The sequence below is a fragment of the Oxyura jamaicensis genome, assembly GCF_011077185.1.
Source record: "Oxyura jamaicensis isolate SHBP4307 breed ruddy duck chromosome 20 unlocalized genomic scaffold, BPBGC_Ojam_1.0 oxy20_random_OJ70554, whole genome shotgun sequence".
NCBI lineage: Eukaryota > Metazoa > Chordata > Aves > Anseriformes > Anatidae > Oxyura > Oxyura jamaicensis.
Window position 1 is genome coordinate 1 of NW_023304552.1, and position 20,666 is coordinate 20,666.

At 63.1% G+C, this 20,666-nt stretch overlaps 1 protein-coding gene across 4 annotated transcripts; it reads right to left on the reverse strand.

Annotated features, from left to right (window-relative positions):
* Window positions 1-1,717: 1,717 nt before the first annotated feature.
* Window positions 1,718-20,535, reverse strand: DNMT3B (DNA methyltransferase 3 beta). Of its 4 annotated transcripts, none has more exons than XM_035312736.1 (20): window positions 19,775-20,534; window positions 19,047-19,328; window positions 14,415-14,556; window positions 13,702-13,805; window positions 12,353-12,505; window positions 11,717-11,905; window positions 10,446-10,604; window positions 9,735-9,842; window positions 8,711-8,852; window positions 8,028-8,156; window positions 7,607-7,651; window positions 7,169-7,248; window positions 6,776-6,888; window positions 6,268-6,451; window positions 6,055-6,139; window positions 5,429-5,574; window positions 5,270-5,360; window positions 4,889-5,037; window positions 4,554-4,639; window positions 1,718-2,657 (listed from the first exon to the last, which is right to left on the reverse strand). In XM_035312736.1, the coding sequence occupies exons 2-20, from the start codon at window positions 19,149-19,151 to the stop codon at window positions 2,516-2,518; spliced, it is 2,352 nt and encodes a 783-aa protein (XP_035168627.1). In that variant the 5' UTR covers window positions 19,152-19,328; window positions 19,775-20,534; the 3' UTR covers window positions 1,718-2,515. The 4 variants fall into 4 exon arrangements, with proteins under 4 accessions (XP_035168627.1, XP_035168629.1, XP_035168626.1 ...); XM_035312738.1 differs by having other exon boundaries at window positions 4,889-5,124; window positions 19,143-19,328; window positions 19,775-20,533; XM_035312735.1 differs by having other exon boundaries at window positions 4,889-5,124; window positions 19,775-20,533.
* Window positions 20,536-20,666: the final 131 nt, after the last annotated feature.

Genomic DNA, 20,666 nt, shown 5'->3' on the forward strand with positions numbered 1-20,666 from the left:
CTCCGCTCCCCCGGCCCCTCCCCGCCCGTTACCTGCCCGCTCCGGCCCCGTCTCCCCCGCGTTCAAACCGGCCCCGCCCGCCTGCCCCGGGACTACGTCACGCGCACGCTACGCGCTCACATCACCCTTACGTCACGGCGCGGCGGCTCAGCGCCGCGCGCAGCAAAAAGGGCGGGCGGTGGCCCGGGGTTGGGGAGGGGACAGCCGCCGCGCCGCTAAGGCGAGGCCCCGCCCACCCCGCCGAGGATTCGCGTGTGATTGGAGGAGCCGGCGGACCCCGCCCCTCACCGCGGCTCCATTCATTAGCGCTGGCCGCGAGGCGCGTGCCGGCCGGGGCGCCCCGCCCCCAGCCTCAAGCCCCGCCCCCAGCCGTACGGAGCCCGGCTCCGCGTGGGGCTGCCGGTGGCGGGGGTGGTGCGGTGCCCTGGGGGGGGGTTCGGTGCCCCGGGGGGGGGGTTCGGTGCCCCGGAGCCTTCCCCTGGGACAGCCAGCAACGTGCTCGGGCAGGGCAGCGGTGGGAGTTCCCAGAACAAAAATAAACACACGAAACGCGTTGAACAAAACACTTTTTTTTCTCTTATTTTCAAAGATTGTATAAAAACCCGCAACACTTTTGACATCAAAAATCCTTACTCTAAAAAAATAGCACCGGGGAGAGTGAGAAACCTTTACCGAGTATTCAAAAGGCTTTTCTGAGATCGACCTCTCCTTACAACGTCTTTACAACCACGCAGGAGGCTCACGGACCAGGAGGACCTGGCAGCCGCAGCTCCCAGCCAGCCTCACGCCGGGCCCGCTCGCTCCCGTTATCTTGGTTTGCTTTCCCCAAGTCCGTTTTGATTTTTTTTCTCTTATTTTTCTTTCAATCAGACAGGAAGGGATGTGAGATGTGGCACACGAGATGACAGATGCGGCTGAGTGGAGGTTGCACGTTCACCTGCTTTGGAAAGTGAAGCTCCCAGGACTGAACGGCAGCAGGAACAGGCAGCTGGGGCCGCCCAAGCCCCCCAGCACCAGCAGAGCCCCCCCAGTGTGGGTCGGGGGCCAGGAGGTGCCGGGGGCCTCGTCCCTGTGGGGTGTGCACAGCAGTAGGTTGGGGTGCGCTGCTGCAGCACAGTCACTGGGGAGCACCACACATGGGGGGAAGGCACGAGTGACCCCCAGGCAGCATCAAGAAAACCGCCTGGGCTTTCAGCTGGGCTTCCCCTGCTGCAGAGCCCCGCAGGCAGCCTCAGCAGGGGACAGGAGCAGGCAGCAGCCACAGCCCAGTACAGGGGGGGCACCCGTGAGCCACTGGCCAGAGAGGTAGAAGGAGAGGGGGGAGCCCTTGGTCCCACAGGTGCCACAGAGCCCACGGGTGCCACAGACCCCACGTGCGTGCGGCACTGAGCGCCCAGCACGGCACTGACCTGCAGGGGGGCTGCAGGGCAAGTGCCCCCAGCACAGGGACACGGGGTCCCGGTTAAGGCAGCGACGCTGCCACGAAGCCCCACGGTGGCTGCCCGCTGATGCTCAGCCCCAGGGGTGCCAGCAGCGCTGCTGGGAGACGCTCGGAGGGGCTGCGGTGCGGATGGCGTTGGCCGCTGTGCCGTGTCCTGCCTGCCCCTGCCACACGTTCATTTGGGAGACAAATGCTCAGAGAACATCTTGCTTTGTGGACGCTGGAGCCCAGATCCTCCCTGCTCCGCTTCCTCTTCAACCTTTCAGTCCACTCAGCAGGATTTTGAAATGCGAGGAAAAAAAATGTAAATGCTTTGAGAAGGACGTAGTGAATACTTGTAAACTACAGCCAAACATAGAAAACAGTATCTCCCTGTAGAAATATTTTCTAACTAGAAAAGTAAATCTATCTGCTCACAGTTCAGTTTCAGCTACATTCAGGTCTAGGAGTCTCCACATTCTTATGTAATGCCTTAAAGCAGCAATAGACGTTAAACAACAAAATTAAAGTTTATCAAAAAAAGTCTTTAAAAAAAAAAAAAGAAAAAAAAAAGATTTGGTTTGTGTATCCTGCATGTTCAGTGTACGTAACCTGACCAGGGCCCCTTCCACCTGCTGCTGCAGTTTGAGGGTTTTTTTGGCAGTCATTTCAAGAGAGGTTTTGTTTGTTTAGGAAAAGCAATCAGCCTCTATAGTCCGCGTTTGTCTGCAGCACGCCAGCAGCTGCCTCCACCACTTTCTCCTCTTCAGCTCTGGGGTAAAACGGAATATTTAATGCTCTGGAGGAGACTTCTCGCCTCGTCAGTGATGCATGCAGCTTCCTGTGCTGGGTAATTAAAGCTCTTTTGTCCGTCATTTCCTACGTGTTGCTGTCATCAGTCCCTTAAGGAAGGGTTGCCCTGCCAGGTTCTTTGGTTGAAGTTCCCTCGGCCCTGCTGCAGGGCCGTGCGTCCTTCCCGCAGCGGAGGGACGGGGACGGGGAAGCCGCAGGGAGAGACTGGTGGTCGCATCCTGCCCTCTCCCCCCAGGCAGCTGAGCTGCATCGTTACCCGAGAGACGAGGGACGCTCCGCTTGCTATTCACAGGCAAAGTAATCCTTGAGCGGGGAGAAGAGGTGCTGGATGACGGGGATGCTCCAGGACCTCCCGAGCAGCTTCTGGCGAGCCCCGCGGCTGATGTTGGAGACGTCGGTGTAGTGGAGGGGGAAGCCGAAGATCCTGCAGAGCAGAGGCGTGGGGTGGTGGTGAGCAGCTGGTCCCTGCCAGCCTCCTCTCGCCTCCCTTCCCTGAGCCTCGGTCACGGCTCACCCGCTGGGGACATTTCCCCAAAGAGCCTCGACATGCAGCCCGTCAGATGGAACACAAGCGCCCCGTGCTTTCCTGAAGCACAGCAATGAATTCACCTCACCGGAGGCCTCTTGTAGAGCCTCCCCAGCTTCCCTACTGAAATACAAGAGACTTTGGCAGGTCGCTGCCCTCAGAGGCCGCAGAAGGCGTCCGATGCCAGAGCATCGCTGCTCCGGGCGGCTGCAGGGGAGGCAGAAGCACTGCAGCCCCGTGAGCGCAGCACGGCCGCGTCCCATGCAACAGCCACCCGCAGCGGCCGGTTCTCCCAGCACGCCTCCAGCAGAGCCCAGGCTGCTCAGAGGGAGATGCTGGCAGGGATTAAGACCCCGGGATGCTGGCTCTATTTTAGCACTGGGTTACAAAAATAAAAGGAAAAGCAAAACTGAAGAGCCACCAATAACGTCTCAGCCGAGAATCAGCACTAGCCTTGAACACTAGCCAGTGAAAAACAGACACCAAACGGCTGAAGACAATAGACCATTTCTGCTCCCTCCCAGCTCTGTGGCAGGTCCTCATGCAGCCTCTGCCTTGCCCAAGGCCAATAAATCACCCCCGCGTGGCGCAGAGTTGCCGGAGGTCACTTGCTAAAGCTCGCACCCTGCTGCCCGCTCCAGCCAGATCAGAGCGGCTCCTCCCAGGCACAGAGCAGGAGCGTTTACCCAGGGCATCTCCCCCCTCGGGGCACCCAAAGGTGATTTCAGGAGCCTGCGGGTCCCTCTGCTCCCCATGGGTGACCTGAGGCAGGCACACACAGCTCTGCCTGGCCGCAGACTGCCCAGGGCTGGGAGCCGCGAGCCTCCCCGTGCTCCACTGAAGGATCCTGAAGCAGCCCGAGGAAGCCCGAGCACGATTTCCTGCGGCACCATTGGGACAGGGAGATGCCACTGGGGTTCAGGAGCAGAGGCACAGCACAGGTCTGCCCTGTGATGCACGCAGCAGAGGCCAGCGATGGCTCCTGCAGCCTCCTCCCCAGCAGCTGCTAAGGAAGTGCCTGACCTTGCAGAAGGTTTTGCATGCACGTGTATGCATGTCAGTAATAAAAACACTGCTCCCCAGCAGGGCTTTTGCCCTGTGCACACCTCGCCCCACACGCCTGCTCGGGGTGCAGCTGTGGCTCTTCAGGTCCCAGCAGACCAGGGAGGTTTAACCCGAGCTGCCCCATCGGCCCATGGCCACGGCAGGGAAGGGAGGAGGCAGCGTGGGAGCCTGGAGAAAGGACTCGCAAGGTCAAGACCAGAGAGCGATCCTGGCTGGTGCCTGTTCCCTGCCCACCATCCTAAAGCTGGGCTCCCCAGGCAGCTGCAGCCTTCGTCACGGGGCGCCTTGCACAGGTTGTGCGGTGCCTGCCCAGTCCCCCCAGTGCCCGCCCAGTATCCCCAGTGCCTGCAATGCTTTGGGAGGAGCCCTGAGCCCCTGCCCATGCTGAGGCACCCGCAGGCTCTGCCCCGGCCACGCCACAGGGACAGCTCCGAGTCACGGCCGTGCCTCCTCCTGCTGCGATCGGACCAAGTCCCAGTGCCACGGGGTGACAACGGCTCGGTAGCTGCTATTTAACTTTCAAATCCCTACGACACTTCCCTTCAGAGGCTGCAGCCCTGGGGACAGGGACGCTGCTGCACTTCTCCCTGGTTCTCATCATCACTCGTTAGTGAGCACATCACCGCCCGCTGCTCCCCGCGGGGGAAATCGCAGCGCCTGTGCTCCGGGGCGCAGGGGAAGGGAAGGCAAGCGCCACAAAACCAAACCAAGCCACGGCAAAAGATTTACCTGTTCATCCCCGGGAGGTTGCCCCAGAAATAGCGAGCTCTGTGGGTAGCAGATATCTTGATAGCGTCGATCATAACCGGGTTACACTGCAGCCCGAGAGAGGGGGGAACAAGTTAAGGGGGGGGGTCAGTGCACGCCTCGAGCCGCAGGGATGTGGCAGGGTGAAGGTGCAGCATGGCCCTGCCCCGCATGCAGGGTCCTTCTGCATGGCACCGTGCTCCTCCACCGATCCCCGCGTCAGGCGACAGCATCGGGGCCGTGCCAAACTGCAGCCAAAGGGCACAAACGTGCCCCAGCTCCTACACCCTCCTCCCGAAGCCGCGGCGCTCCCTTACCTCCAGGAACCGAGAGATGTCCCTCTTGTCATTGACCCTCATGGCCACCACGTTCTCAAACATCCAGAAGAAGGGGCGCTCCTCGCCCGCCTTGGGCCGGGCGTAGTTGAGCAGGTGGTAGAACTCGAAGAAGAGCCTCCCGGTCCCTTCTGCACGGGGGGAAGCGGGAGTGCTGGGTGGGGACCGGCCGCGGCCCCGCAGAGGAGGCTGCGGCGGGGGCGTGGGGGCCGGTGGGCCTGGGTGGAGACAGCGTTTGGCAGGTGGTCCCCACGCTCTGCGGCTCAGAGCGGGGCCACCGTGACCACTCCGTGGCCAGAGATGTGCGGCCACGGACCGGAGCATCCCGGGGGTACCCGGCCCTCAGGGGTGGAGCAGCCTTACCGTACAGCGCCTTCCTGGACGGGCTGACGAGGGACAGGTCATTACAGGGGCTCCCGCCGATCACCAGGTCAAAGGGACCCCACTCCTCGATCTGAGCGGACAGACCGGGTTAGGGGGCACCAGGCGGGTCACCCTCCCCACCGTGCCCCCAGCGCTCACGTTTCTCTTGGTGATGTTCCTGACGTCGTGCACGTAGGTGATGTTGCCCTCGTGCCGCACGGTGCCCACCGCGATGGGGTCCTCGCAGATCTCGGAGGCGATGTACTTCTCCACCTGGATGCCCAGGTCCTTCAGCACCAGGTACCCTGCCCCAGGACACAGAAAGCGCTCTGAGGTGGCTCCGCTCTCATCAGCCCCCCAGCCTCCCCTGGGAGCACAGAGACCCAGGCGGGTGCTGTCCCAGGTGACTTCTGGGCTGCCCCTTTTTGCTGTGTTCTGCCATGCAGGTTTGCTCCAGAGAGCAGAACGGCAGAGCTGACCCAACGGGAGCCAAACCGGTGCCCTGGGGCACTCCTTGTCTTGCAGCAGCGTCCCGTCCCCAGCACTCCCACGGCTCTTGCTTCTCAGCCAGCCAAGGTAGCCGAACAAAATACCCACCCCTTCCTTCCCCTCCTCCCTGCCTCCAGCCCCATCCAGCGGGAAGGGAGCTGCTGCCCTCATCCCTTCTGATGGGGACACGCCTGTCCCTTGTCCCCTTTTCCCCACCAAGCTTTCCAGGACAGGCTTGAGGCTACGAAACACCCAGGGCTGCAAGCCCTCAGAGCAGCGCTCTTCCCGCGCCTCACCTGTTGCTATGCCATCAAACAAGGAGAGCACTCTGATGGGCCTCCTCTTGGCTGGGGGCACCGCTGGGTAGATTTTGGGTGCGTCCTGTGATGGAAGACGGCAATGGATGAGTGGGACCACGGCAGAGGCTGGGGGATTTTGAGCCGTCCCCGTGCCCTCGTCAGCCCTCTCCCCCAAACCCAGCGTGCCAGGCTCGCTGCCACAGCCCTTACGTATTCCTGTCCCTTGTCGCTGGTGAAGAAGTCCTGCAGGCGGGTGTTCCAGTCCTGCCGGCGCTGCAGCACCCCGTAGCTCCGCTGGGGCTGGCACATGTAGCAGTTCCAGGGCTCCTGCTCTTTTGCCTTGGCCGACGTCCCTCGCCCCACCAGGACCTCCAGACACTCTACGCAGAAGCACCTGCCCGAAGCACACCACCTTGAGCCCATCACTACCAGAAACCCCGTGGGGTCACCCCGGCCTCCCCTGCAGCCTCCCCGGCCATGCGCCACAGCCCTGTCCCCACGTTGCAGGATGCTCTTTGCAGTGGTACCCTGGCATTGAGCGCTGCTGACAAAAGCTGGTGAGCCAGGCATGGGCAGAGCTCCTGCCATCCTCACCGGGATCTACTCAGGTGCAGCCTGGCTCCGAGGGACAGACAGGCTGCGCTAGGAGAGGTGCTGGTGGCACTGACCCACGCACAGCCCCGCGTCCCCCCAGCCCCGCACCGAGCGGGGGTCCCACCTGCAGCAGCTGGCGTTGCTGCAGAGCAGCAGCTCCTTGCCCTCGCAGCAGACGGTGCAGTAGGACTGGTAGCCGTCTTCATCGTACATGTAGAAGAGCTCCAGGAATCTATCCTGGCAAAGGAGAGCCAGGAGGAGCGAAGGGCGAGGATCAGGATCCGTGCTCAGTGCAAGAACTGGTGCACACCAAGAGCTCGGAGATGCCCACCCTCGGTGCTTCATGGGCAGCACCCAAAACACGTGGGAAGCAGAGGGGAGAGCATGCAGAGGGACAACCCCGTGGTGGGTATGGGGTCCAGAATGGATTCCCCACCCCGTCGCATCCCAACGGTGCAGCTGGAGCCCCGCGCCCCCACCCCAGCCTCCCACTCAGCTCCGGCACGGCGGCTCTTACCCTGCACGTCTGGCACAGGCCTCCCTCGAACAGCGGGTGGAAGGTGGCCGGGTTCCTCCTCCCGCAGGACAAGCAGCTGTCTGAGAGGCAGAGAGCTCCGCTCACCGGGGCTCGGGGTGCTCCTCACCACCAGGTGCCCAGGGCACACCCAGGAGCGCCCACCCCACGCAGGATCTGCGCCTCCGGAGCAGGGCTGGGAACGCCCGCAGCCTTTTGCCCCACTGTGGGCAGGTCCTGGCCCAGCTGTGGCTCCCCCAGGGAGGATCTGAGCAGCAGTCTGCTCCCAGGAAAACAAGCGGAGGCCCATGGACCTGCGGCACCACCCCCATTTCTGTACGGTGCATTTCAGGAGGGACTGACGGGTTTTGTCTAGTGCTGCCCTCAAGCACCCACATCGTCCCCAGGCCCCTTACCAAGGCAGGACAGGCAAGAGATTACCTTCGAGACTCCCGCTGTTGTTCGTAACTTCGGAAACCATTTGTTCTTTATGAAACAAAATATATTAAATTAGATTTAGCATTCCTTATTGTAACAAACTGGAACTGTGCTCTACTTGAACTGACTTATTGCATTAAGACTGCACAGAGAAGGCAGGCCATGGGCATGTTAGAAATCTGGGGTGTACCCAGGGTGAACCTACGAGTGGCAGATGGAGGGGAATGTCCCGACTGCTAAACCAACCCCGTTTGCAATGCCACAAAATGGAGCTGGTCTCCAAGGCGAGCAGTTAATGGAGCCCAGCTCACGGGTTGGTCTGCACCTGCAGGGTGCACGCGGGCAAAGCGAGACCACAGAAGCTTTGCTCTTCCCTCGGGGAACCCCACACAAGCCATGCTCCTGCCAGCCTGCACCCCGGTACCTCGGGTCTGGTCCTCCTCCACTCGCTGCTCCTTGTTGTTGTTGCAGAGGGTGGCCTTCAGCCTCTTGGTGGGGGGGCACTGCTCGAGGCACAGCACCTCCTCCGTGCCGTTCCGCAGGGCCCCGTTCTCTGCAAGGGACAAGGGACAGGTGGGGACACCTCGGGGACACCTCCTGCCCAGCCCTGCAGCCAGGTCCCACCCCACAGAGCCCCACGACCCGGCTTGGCCCCTGGGGGGTACATGGGGGGCACATGGGGGGATGGCACCACCCTGCACTTCAGGGGAGGACACCCCTGCCCCGCCTGCATCCTCCTCCGTCACGGTGCAGAAGACGGGTGCTGAATTCCCGTCCCTGCTCCTTTCCCTTTCCCCATCCCAACTTGTGCCCCATGACAAAAAGGCTCCAGGCTGGGGGAAGACCACCAAGGGAAGCCCCAAGTGGGACCCTGCCCAGTATTTCCTCGGAGCTAGCAACCTTCCTCCCCCCCCCATAGGAGGGCTGGGTTCCCACTGCTCCCCCCAGACCCCACGGTCCCCAGGGAGCCACGGATCACATCTGATCTCCAGCAGCAAGGTTCCTGAGGGTGCTTTACAGGGTTTCCTGGCAAAGCTGCCCCAGGGCCACCCCAGCCAGGCCAGCTCCACCAGGCCCACAGCGTGCCCAGCTCCTGCCCCTGCACACCTGAGGTTTTGGGCGGCCGCAGCCCCTTGAGGCCCAGGGGCTTGAAGCCGGTGAGCGCCCAGTCGATCATGGGCTTCAGCTGCTCCTCCAGGGACTCCCCGGGGGTGGCTGCAAACGTCTTCCCTGACCGGCTCCGGGCGACCTGCCGAGACAGGAGGGGTGGGGGGGCCACAGTGACCGGGGTCCGGGGTGACCGGTCCCCTCCGCTCCCTGTGCACCGGGCTGGGCTGGCCCCGGCACGGCAGCAGCTGCCGGATTCCTGCGCTGGGTGTGCCGTGGCCACGCTGCCCCCCAGCAAAAGGAAGCAAAGAAAAGGCACAAGTGCCCGAAGGCTTACGGAGCTGCAGCCAGGAGCATGGCTCATCCCCTGGATGGGGATCAGGCCCCCGGGGCACTCAGTGCCAGCCCGTCCCAGGAGTGCAGGGAAGGATCCCGGAGTGCCAGGCACATCCCAGTCATCAGCCCAGGACAAGCGTGCCCGGCGTGACAGTGCCTGGCGTGACACTGCCTGGCAATTGCTCCCGATTCCCCGGGGAAGCCAGGGCAGATTTCGGCCCCCATGTCTGGAAACCTCCCAGCTGAAAGAGGCAGATTTTCCTGCACACTTCTGTCCCCATAACCCCAGTACAGAACGGGGGGAAATGATTAATTGCGGAGCGTGGCATGGGCTCCTTTTGCTGAGAGCTCTCGAGGTGACTCACATGCATTACCCAGAGCCACCCCAAAGGCAAAGCCAAGCCACGTGCCATGGCAGAGCAGCGAAGCCCCAGCCCCAGCCCCCTTCCCACAGCGCCTGCACGCCCCAGGGCTCGCTGCTCGCAGCCGGTGCCCAACTTCCCGGCAGAGGCTCCTCTTCCTGCCCTCAGCCAGCATTTCATCCTCAGCACCGAGCCCCCGAGGCAGCCACCCCAGGCCCCAGCCCTGGCCAAGCCCAGCTCGCTGCTCCCCCAGCCCCCGTGCTCCCCGCAGAGCCCAGCGCTTTGCTTTGTGCCCTCCCCAGCCGCAGACCCTGCTCCGCAGTTACCTCCAGGGCATGGAATATGGCTCGGCGATAGGAAACCAGCTTATTAAACGTGGCAGAATTGAAATGCTGCCTAAAGGCCATCAGCCCCACCAGCTTGTCTGCAGAAACCTAGGACAGAGCGACAAAAGCTCAGCGTTGGGCACGGACACGGCTCGTTCCTGTCCCCATAGCATGGTGCCCTCGCGCCCCGCAGCGAGCACCGCTCTCGTGGGGAAGCCGGCGCCGGCTCTGCACCGAGAGCAAGCCAAGCTGCAGAGGGGAGGGGGCAGAGGCATTGCACATGCAGCGAGGACGGGCTGTTTGCACCCTCTGCTGGCACCGCACCTCTGGCAGCGCAGCCAAGCGCCATGGCAAGGAGGGCTGCAGGAAAGCATCGCACACCAGGGCAGGGAGCGACCCGGGATGCCTGGGACAAGCCAGGACAGAGCCCGCAAAGGGGCCAGGTGGGGGTCTGGAAGGGGATGTCACCCTGCCCAGCTGCTGGAACCCGCTGCCAGCCCACGATGGGTGGTCAGGCACTGGTTACTGGCACCAGAGCCATGAGAGCACCCCGGAACCTGTGCTCCAGGCAAAACGCGGTGGGTCCCTGCCCTGGGGAGGCTGCAGGTGGACACACGCACCCCACTGGGCACAGAAGCAGCCCCAGAAAGGAGCACAGACTGCAGCAGGAGACCTCGGCCTGTCCCCAGCCAGGAGAAGCAGCAGGCTTACCTCAGAGAACTTCCCGTCTCCAAACCACTGCACCCATCGCATGCCCGAGACCGCCTGGCGCTTGGACGTGGCTCTGTAGGAGACGACAATCGCCGGCCACCAGGAGAAACCTTTGATCTTTCCCCAGACGAGTTCCCCAATCCCAAATTCCTTCCCATCCTGAAAGCAAAAGATAGAACAGATAAGCAAAAGAGCAAGCACCCACCCGTGCCTTATCCCTGCACGCCGCCAGCCCTACGCCCAGCCTGGCACGCCGGTGCACGCTGCCTGCTCCGTCCTGCACAGCAGCCTGGCACCCGCAGCCGTGCGTGCCCACTCCTGCCTGCCCTCGCGGGGTCTCTGCAGGCAGCAAGCACGGAGCCCATTCCTGCAGAGCCCATTCCTGTGCTCACACAAGCCAGGAGTGAGGAAGCTCCAGCTGCACCACAAAGGGCTTTGCAGTCCCAGCGAGGGGAACAGGTAAGGCAAGGGGGCAGCAGCTCCCGAGCAGCGCGGACATGCTCTCCCAAGCCCCAAGCCCATCACAGTCATGTTTGTCCAGACAAACTCGGCTCCTGAGCTGCAGTGCATGGCCCATGCTGCCAGAGATGCAGCCTGGGATGCTGCGGGTCCCTCCTGGCTGCAGGGGCTTGGTGTTCTCTGGGCTCCTGAGCAGCCAAGGCGGCTCCTTGGCTCAGCAGAGCCCCTCAATGGGGCCACAAAACAGCCCAGGGAGAGGGCAACCCCCTTCTCTGCTTCCCCCAGGGCAGAACAGAAAGCAAGGCAGAGTTAAAACCAAAAGAGAAGAGCTGGGGAAGTTGGTGAGACCATGCCAAGGGTCTCCAGGCTGCAGCCCTGCAGGGAACACACCGACAGTGCTGGGACCGGGAGTCCTGCACGGGAGCTGAACGCTCCTTGGAGCTTTGTTCAGCAATTAGGCACCTAATTATGCAGCAAAACGCAATTGCCCAATTCCTGCAAGTCTCGGGCCCTGCCCCGACGCCCGCAGGCACTAAATCATTCTGCAGCTCCAGCAACTTTGTTCCCCTTCAGCATCTCCCGACAGAAACCCTTTCTGCCCGTCTCCGCAGGGCACGGCTCCCAGCCCGGCGCACACCGCGCTCGGGGGCTGTTGGCAGCGCTGCAGCCCCGTGCACGGCACAGACAGCTCGGTGCTGCAGCGGGGCCCATCCTGCCACAGGGGACACGGACCCACTGCCCTCCCACTGCCCAGCACACGGGGAAGGGGAGGCACACAGAGGCGAGGCGGCCGAGCACGCAGCCCCCCATACCTGGTACTCCAGCGCTATCCCCGCCTCTCGGCTCTCCGGCTCCTCAGCCGCCAGCTCGGCAGAGCCGTTCTGGCCCTCCTGGGAGCTGCTCCCGGAGAGCGTGCTGCTGCTCTGCGACGAGTCCCGGGAGTCGTCCTCCGTGAGGTCGATGGTGTTGAGGACGGGCATGGCCGATCGCCTCCTGGAGCTCTGCGCGGGACAGCGAGGTGTGAGCACCCACAGGGAACAGGGAGAGTGGCAGGAGGGAGCAAGTCCCTCGCCTACCCCTGGAAACAGCACATCTCCCCCAGCCCCTGGAGCCAGGGACCAGAGAGCAAGGACCGGGGGCACTGCTGCAACTGGGAACGGATGGGAGGAGAGGGCCCAGGACCAGGCGCATCTACGGGAGCGCTGCTTTTGTTTGTAAGACAGACAGCAGGGCCACTCCTGCTCTCTTCCCTTCTCTCCCCAGGTCATCCCAGGCAGTCAAAGCACCCAGCACAAAGCAGAGGCAAGCAATAGCGCACACACACACTGCCTTGGAGGGAAACTGAGGCACGAGGCAGCTGCAACATGCCCAGTCAGCCACCCGGCCACGCGCAGCAGGAGCGCACGTCTCCGGAGCCCCGGGAAGCCCTTGCCCTGCAGGGCCCTCACCCGCAGCGGCGTTGGCAGGTCCCTGAGATTCTCCTCGCTGTTCGGTTCCTTGATTTTCATCTCGTGCCGGGTCTGCCCGGCCTGGAAGATGAGGCGGACAGGAGGCTTCTGCCTGAGGCTGCTCTCCCAGCCGGCGCTGCCCCGGGGCCGCATCTGCAAGTGGAAACAAAGAGGTGCATGGCATGGCCGCCTGCAGGGCGCGAGTGGCACGTGGGGACAGGGGCAGCACTGGGGACAAGGGCCTGGGGAAGGAAAGAGTCTGGTTGGCTGCGGGAGGCCCTCGGGGTGCAAGACCCTGCCCTTCACCCTGCACTCTGCAGCAGCCCCCTTGCGCCAGCCCTGCACCTCGCTGCAATCCCCATCACCCCCGTGCAGGTAGCGGCACCAGCAGCCACTTAAATCAATTCGTGTTTCCAGGCATCCTGTGCATCCTCAGCTGTATTCTCCCTCCTCTCCCCTACAGCCACAGCAGCACAACAGAAAGCAGCGGGAGGCAGCGGCCGGGAGAGCCGTGGGTGCCGGGCAGGGCTCACACAGCACCCTGTGCTCACACGGGGGTGTGCTCGGTCCCGCAGCCCAGCCCTGCGGAGGCTCCGAGGGCAGCTTTTCCTCTGTGGTTTGCAGCAGCCGCAGTTTACAAAACAGTCTAACCCAGGCATGCTTCCGGCATCCGGCCTAACAGTTTCAAAATGAAACGAGATTTTTGCAGTGGGCTTTGCTAGCGAGCAGCCCCTGGGCCCAACATAGTGGGAAAGCAGGATTTTCACCCAGCTGAATTTATGGCTCTCTCTTTTGGAAGCTGCATAGTCACAGGCAGATCTCCAACCTTGGGGTTTTATTTCAAAGTCAAGACAATAAAGCCAGAAGGCAAAAATGCTTCCAGACCCTAGAGGTTTGTCAACCTAGTAAACAAAAGGGAGGGGGAACAAAACTGGGATCCAACCCCCCAGCTGCTCAAACCAGGCCACCCTGAGAGTGGGAGACACGAGACGTTTCTGTCCACCAATCCAGCAGAGTTTTTAAGGAAAATATCTGCACAGTAAGAAATAAGACTGCTGCAACACAGAGCGGGCATCACTACATGACATACCACACCCTCCTGCAGCTGCCGGCGTAATGTAAATCACATAATTTCAATATGAAAACAAATAGTAGGCTTGTAAATGAAAAATGCATCTGCTATCAGACCATTCCCTGGCACTGAACGTGAGAGCCACAGCAGCAGGGCCACGTTCCCAGTTAAGACAGGAGGGCGAGGGCCGTGAGGCTGGCACCAGCTGCCCCCAGTGTGTGGCTGCCTGCAGGCAGCGAGACCTCGCAGCAGCCTTGGTGCACACCTCCACACTCACCTCCTGTGCCTCGGAGAGCGCGAGTGGCCAGGACAGGTCCTCCTTGGAGAGGTCCTTGCTCACCCTCTTGTTCTTCAGGGTTGGCAGTCCCAGGCTCCCAGCATCTGCAGAAGAAGCCAGAGCAGGCTCAGCTCCACGAGCCGTCCTGTGCCTCTGCCCGTGAGAGCAGCCAGTCGTGACCTGAAGAGACTGCAATCTTGCAGAACCATGGCCGAGAGCAGAAGACAAGTGGTGTCCTCGAAGCTGCCATGGCGGTGCTGTCACCACGGCAATCCCAAGCCTCAGACCTGTTCTAAAATCTGCCAGGGACTTGAACAGGGATTTTACAGATCTTTGTGTTTCTGAAGCTCAGAGGAATAATGAAACTGTGCACCTAGTGTTCAGGGCTTCATCAGTTCATTTAAAGCACTTTCTAGAGGAGGCAGGTTCTGCCACTCCCTCCAGCAGGGCAAAGCTTGGCAAAGAGCAAGTGGCTTCACTGGTGCTGCCTGGGCTTCCCCAGGGCCGAGGGCCAAAGCATCCTCCCGGCATGGCCCTGCCAAGCTTGGATTCTATTCCCTTCAAAAGCAGAAATCTTCCCCTGGCCTCGTGAGCCCAAGAGCCAGGGCCTGGGGACCATGCCCAGAGCCTCCCAAACCCAGGACACAGTCCTCAGTGGCAGCAGGCGGCTGGGACATCCCCAGCCCCGCTCACTCGGGCACGGCAGGTCTCACCTGGAGCACTGGGGTTCCCGTTAGCCTCCAGAAGAAGGGCAGCTGTGTCTTTAGCAGGATCAGTGCAGTCCCCGTTGAGGAGGATCAGCCCTGCCCTGCAGTCCGCCTCATCCCGGCTGTGGTTCTCCTTTTTCATGGTTGCCTGCGGAAGCATCAGTGGAGAGGAAATTCAGCCACCCAGAAAGCCCCCGGAAAGGCAGAGCAGACTGCGTGCGCTATCCAAGACAGCCACAGCTTATTCCCATTGCAACTCCCCTAAAGCACCCGGGGGGGCAGGCAGAAGGCTCTGGTCGGAGATCCATCTGGAAGTGCTGGGTGCTGATGAGCACCTGGACAAAACCTCCCCAGGCACGGCCCCGAGGATCCACCAGCTTCAGCGATCGGAGGCCCCAGACACAGCCCACGCACATCCCTAGGGAAGCGCTGGGGCTTTTCCCCAGGGCTGGCCCAGTGTGGCTGCCCACAGCTCCCAGGCTCCGGGATGTCCCTGTCCCCACAGCCACCAGCCTCACTGTGCTCCCACCACCCCACAAACCTGGCAAACCCAGCAGCGGGGCCAGTGGTTACAGAACCAGGTACAGCAGAGACCGGGACACGGCAGAGCAAAGTCCTGGCGCCTGCCGCGCGTTCAACTCCCCTGAAGGCCAAAGGGGCCCGGCTGCAGGAGGCTCCGGGCAGGAGACGCAGAACCTGCCCCAGGAGATGGGCCTTCCAGTTACTAAAAAAACAGCAGAAGCCACTTACACACATGCAGGGCGCATGGTGGGGAGGGCAGCAGGCGTGCAGGCAGCACCCACGCAGGGACGGTGCCTCCTGTCCCCATCACGGCCCTGGCACTCGCCTCCACGCCACTTAGACCAGACTGGAGCCCCAGCAGCTCCCAGAGCCGAGCTGGCCGTGGGCACGCCAGCTGATGCAATCGTCTGCATTTACAGGCATCTGCACTTTTGTCGGCCACTCGGGCAGTGCTCTTCACAGGGGGACAGGCAGCTCCGTGCAGCGGTGCGGCCGGTCGATAACCTCCCCGCGGCTGCTGTAATGATGTTTTCAAGCCCGCAAAGCCAAACCCGCCGGGCATTTCCAGGCTGAGCGTCTTTATGCGCAGTCTGACCCCAAAAGAGCAGAGCAGAAACCAGCCCACATCGGGCGTTTCCAAACATTCCCACCACCGAAACCTCTCCCACCTCCCCACGCCGCCCGGCACCCTCTGCCCCGGCGGAGCAGCCATTTCGCTGCCGCAGCTCCGCAGGCCGTGCACGGTGCTGTGAAGAGAAGGGTTCCCATCCGCGGCCACCCGGCACGGCTTGGACACGTCCCCTCCGTGGGCACACACCCCCCACCCACAGCCAAGGCTAGCACTGCCTGTGCCCCGTGCCCCCCGGCCGCCTGCCCTGGGGCCGCCCCGGCCCTGCCCCAGCGCCCCGGCGCAGATAAAGGCTGCCCAGGCGCTCCCCCGGGAGAGGTGGGGCCGCCTCGCCTGCACCCCGCCGCCTCTGCCTTCCCTCGGGTGCCCTTCCTGGATCCTGTTTTCGGAAGCGGGAGCTCCCAGAGGCACCCAGGGCTGCGCTAACGAAGCTGCCTCATTGCCGGGCTATGGATCTGTGCTGCGACTTGCCCCTTCGCCAGCACAGTCATTTCAGGAGCACGTAACGCAGCTCGACGAGCTGCGGAGCGGTCGGCTTTACCCCTCTCCAAGGCCCTTTGAGGAAGGGCAGGCAGCCCCCCCCAGCCCTACACGGACCCCAGGCCCTGGCCCCGCCGCCCCTTCCTGGCGTTCCCGCTCTCGGCATCAACTCCAACTGCTTCACTAACAATTGAGATTTCTGCTTTGAGATCATCTGTCAGCACCTCTGGCAAACAAAGACCAGTCGGGGTTTGATGTTTCAGATGCAGAGGGCTGCGTGAAAACCCTGGTAAAATCCAAAAGTGAGGGTGGGCAGGTGGCCACCCGGCCCCCACCTCTGCACACAGAGACCCCGGCTGCGCGTCCCCCCCGCCCGCCCGAGACACGGCTCCTTAACAAAGGGACGGGAAGGAGGAAAATGGCACCGGCAGAAGCCTAAAGCCGAGTAAGCCCCTACAGCTGTGTGCAGAAATCCCGCTGCTGCAGCACATCTGCTCCCAGACCCAGCGAACAATTCCTGGGAGCTGCCCAGACTCGCCGCGCTGCCCCCGGCTGCCCCAGACCAGGCGCCCGGCCCCAGCCCCGCGCTCCCCGGCCCCGGATGCCCCCGGACGCAGCAACACGCCGCGGCACCAGGCCGGCTGCTGGAGGGGCTGCGCCCTGCCCCAGCCTGCAGAGAGCAGGGGTAGCCACCAAGGGCAGAAGCGATGCTGCCACAAAATGCAGCGCATCTCACTCAGGAGTCCTTCCAGCAAGGTGGGACAGGACACGCTGCTCTCCTCTCGGCATGGGAGTGCAGGCAAGGGATGGGAATAGCACTAGGCTAGCGTGGCTGCTAAGGTCCAGGCAGGACAGCAGCAGGCATGGCCTCCTCCCAGCCCCACTTCCGAGCCCTGCTAAACATCCGCAGAACCACAGCAGGACCTTGCGGGGAACCTCGCCTTTGGCCCTCCCTCAGGAGCCCATTTGGGAGAGAGACCGAGCACAGAAGTTCACAATTTGCACCCCAAAATGGCTTTTCCTTTCTCCTGGGGCTGCGCAGGGCCAAGCACTGCAGGTCCGCAGGCAGCGTGCTGCCCCCGCCAGCCCCGCGCTAGCCACAGCCACCACGTGAGCCCGCGGCAGCGGGGCCACTGCATCGCTGCGAGGGGCACCTCGGCACACACAGCGGCCACCCCCCATCACATCCCACCCCACAGGAAAGGCAACTCATGCAGCTGTGCCACGGGACGCGCAGCCAAGTGCTTCCCATGTGCCTGGCTCCGTTCTGCTGCCTGCGCAGGGAGCTCCGACTTTTTCTTTTGCTCGGTTATAAAGTGGAAAAAGAGTTATTACATCGACTGGATGCAAGCTGGAGGGCTCTGCCCGTCCATGGGCCTGGCTGCAGACGCAGGCACAAGCGCAGACATCTCAGCTCACCAGGTATGGGCAGGGCCTGCAGTGAATGTGTTGCGTGCTCCGTGCACTTCTCCAGCTGCACAGGCTGGGATCGCTCAAGGACATCCCATCACCGTCCTCTGATATGCAAGCAGGAAAGGGAACATTATACCACCACCCAAACTGCAAAGCTAGTTAAACGCTTGGTTCCCAAAAAATCTTCCCCTAGGCAGCAAATACCCATCCGTTCTCTTACTGCTGGCTTCTGCACCGAGACACGAAGCTGCACACGAGACTGCCCAGCCTGCTGCCGAGGGCAGCCCAGCGGGCAGCTCCCGCAGCAGCCGCAGTCGTGGCGAGCCTCACCACCTCCTGCTCCAGAGCAAGGCTCAGCTCTTTGTCCTTGCCTCCCCTCACAGACACACACCAACATGTGCACACAGGGCATTACGAAAATAATAAGAAACAGAGCACTCCCCTCACATGCTTCTCTCTCACGGGGGGAGGAGAAAAACAGCACCAGTGTTTGCATTGCTTAATGCACTACAAGCACACAGACATACGCTACGGCGATGCAGCTCGTAGAAGAACCCGTGAAGAATGAAATAATCCAGAATTCCAGCTCGGATGTTTAAAGCTCCCCAAGAGGCTGGCGCTAGCTGCAGCCCATGACACTGCCTCGGTGACCAGGACATTCCCTGCAGCGAGACCCCATGGAGACAATGAACCCGCTGACTCCGGATCCCGCCCTAGTTTTGCAATACCAGTTTCTTTAAAGTTTGCCAAACTGGTTAAAGACCATGCCATAATGTTAACTGCTTAGAGAGCCTGCTGGCCGCAGGATGCCCGCTCGCTGCCCGGCCGAGCTCGCCACAGCCCCGAGGGTCAGAGCCTCTGTGCTCACCTGCGAGGCATCCCCGCAAGGCTGAGCCTCCCGGCCCGGCTGGCCTCGGGGACCAGGGCAGCTCTCCCCCGGCCCGGCCTGGGCAGCTTTCAGTTTTCCTTGAGAAAACAGAATCGCCCTTATCAGGTCCGTTTCCCCAGTAGGTGGAGAGATTGCAGGGGAGACAGGCGGACTTTGCCTCCAGACAGGGGCATGCATATCAAAAGGCTGGAGGAAAGCATTTTACATGATGGCTGGGATGGCAGCCATCACCCAAGCCCTGTTTGAATAACAAAAAGAAATAAAAGACCCCAATGGCCGGGGCTAGCTCCCTCCAGCCCCGGCTCCTGACGAGGGCTCTGGGCAATCACACACACAAATGGCCTTTAACTGTCCCCAAAACCGAACATTTCCCTCTAATCCTGCGAAGAAAAGAGTCGCTGGGTTGGCAGTTGAGTAAGAAAGGGAGCCCATTTTGGCAGATATGCTCATTAAAAGGCCAGCCTCTCCCCTCCCCTGCCCTGTTTCCTGTGCCTGGCCCCTCTCCCCGCTCAGGCTCTCCCTCCGCACGCCCGGGCTCCGGCACTTCCCTCCATTTTCCCCCCGTTTCCTTTGCTGCCCTCGCAGCCCCGCCGCGCTCCCCGCCGAACCGCCGCAGCCCTTTTGTGGCCACCCCCGGGGTCCGGCAGCACGTTGCCCCTTCGCATTCAGTGAAGCTTGGGTGAAAGAAAAGAAACAAAAAACAAACCGGCCCCTCCTCTCCCAGTGAAGACCAGGCCTGAGAAGTCTCCTGGGCAGCCACCATCACAGCCAGCCGCTGCTCCAGCCGCTCTAGGCTCTTTACCATGCTCATCTCGCTCTCGTCCCGCCGGGCCGAGCCGCGCCGGCTCTGCCGAGCCCCCTGCCCGGGCCGGTGCTGCCTGCGGGCAGGGCTGGGGCCGCAGGGGCTCTGCCGTCGCGCAGGTGGGTCTCGGGTCTCGCCGGGCAGCGGAATTCCTCCGTCCGGAGCGGCTACTGCATCATCGTTCCCCTGCACAAAAGGAAATGAAGTGATGACAATGCCACCTCGCTGTCCCTATCTCACCCCCTCCCCGGCCACTTCCAGCAGAAGGCTCCAACACCCTGCACCCCTGCCTTGCTTCCCATCACTTGGTTGGAACCTAAGTGGATAAAGGCAGAAAGGCAACTGCTGCTGCACGGGCAGCGATCCCAGACATCTCGTTCCTCCTCCTGGCCCATTCCTCTGGAAGCAGCATCAGCGAGCGCTCCCGGACCCCTGCCCCGGCTGCCCACCGCTGCCACCCGGCACTCCGGGGGCTTGTGCCCCACTCCGAGGTCACCCCGCGCCCCCCTGAGCTTCCCCGATGCGCTCCGTCCCCTGGCCCGCCTGCGGAGGAGCTGCCCCGGGCTCGGCAGGAGGACGAGGAGGAGTAGGAAGATGAGGAGGAGGAGGCGGCGGCGCTGCCCCGGGCTCACCCGCTCGCCCCCGCCGCCGGCTCAGCCGCTGCCCGGCAGCCCAGCGCCCCCCGGCTCCGGCCGCCCGCTGCCCTCGGTGCCCAGCCCGGGGGTGCCTTCACGCCTCAGCGCCGGCCGGGAGCCACCTTCCTGCGAAAAGAGAGGAGAGGGATGATGTCCTGACAGATCGCTGGCCCGAGGAGAGCAAAACAAAGGTGTTTCTGCCCCGCACGCCGGTGGCACCGCGGGCTCCCGGAAGCCCTCCCGACTCCTCCCGTGCCCGCGGGGAGCCGTTGCCCGCCCGGGGCCCCGCCGAGAGACGGGCCGGGCATTCCCCGAGCCCCCCGCCCCGAAGCCAACCCGTGCCGTGCCGCCGTCGGGGGCCTGGGGCCCCGCGGGTTTGCCGCGCTCCCGCCGCAGCCCGGGGCTCTCCGGCGCCGTCGTCCCGACATCGCCGGGCTGCGGGGGAGAGCCCGGCAGGAGCCCCCTCCGTGACAGCCCCGGGACGGGCCCGGGCTCCGCAGGGAACTCGCCAACTTGCGGCAGGAGCCGGCAGGGCCGGGCGGCACCGGCGGGGCGGGGAGGAAGAAACCGGGGCCGGGGCGAGCCCCCGCCAGCCCGCCCGGGGGCCGAGCGCCGGCAACAAGTGGCGGCGGAGCCCGCTGCCCCCTCCCGCCGCCCCTGCCCCGCTCCGCTAGGCCGGCAGCGCCGCGACCCCCGGTAACCGGGCGCGGGGCGGGCGGCCACTCCCGCAGGACCCGGTGCCGCGTCCCCGCCCGGCCCATTGTCCCCCGCCGCCGCCGCCGCGCTCAACAAAGCCGCCCACGAGGATGCGCCGTGGCTCCGGCCCCGGTGGCTCCGGTGGCCCCGGCCTCCCCCCGCCGCCTCCCCCTCCCCGGTGCCCGGCCCCGGG

Excerpts from the sequence above, each read along its gene's own strand:
- DNMT3B (XM_035312735.1), bottom strand. The coding sequence starts at position 19,151 with ATGAGCATGGTAAAGAGCCTAGAGCGGCTGGAGCAGCGGCTGGCTGTG. Across the intron at positions 10,605-11,716 it reads GGATAGCGCTGGAGTACCAG|GATGGGAAGGAATTTGGGAT; the intron begins GTATGGGGGGCT and ends TTTTGCTTTCAG. Across the intron at positions 5,575-6,054 it reads GTTTGATGGCATAGCAACAG|GGTACCTGGTGCTGAAGGAC; the intron begins GTGAGGCGCGGG and ends GTCCTGGGGCAG.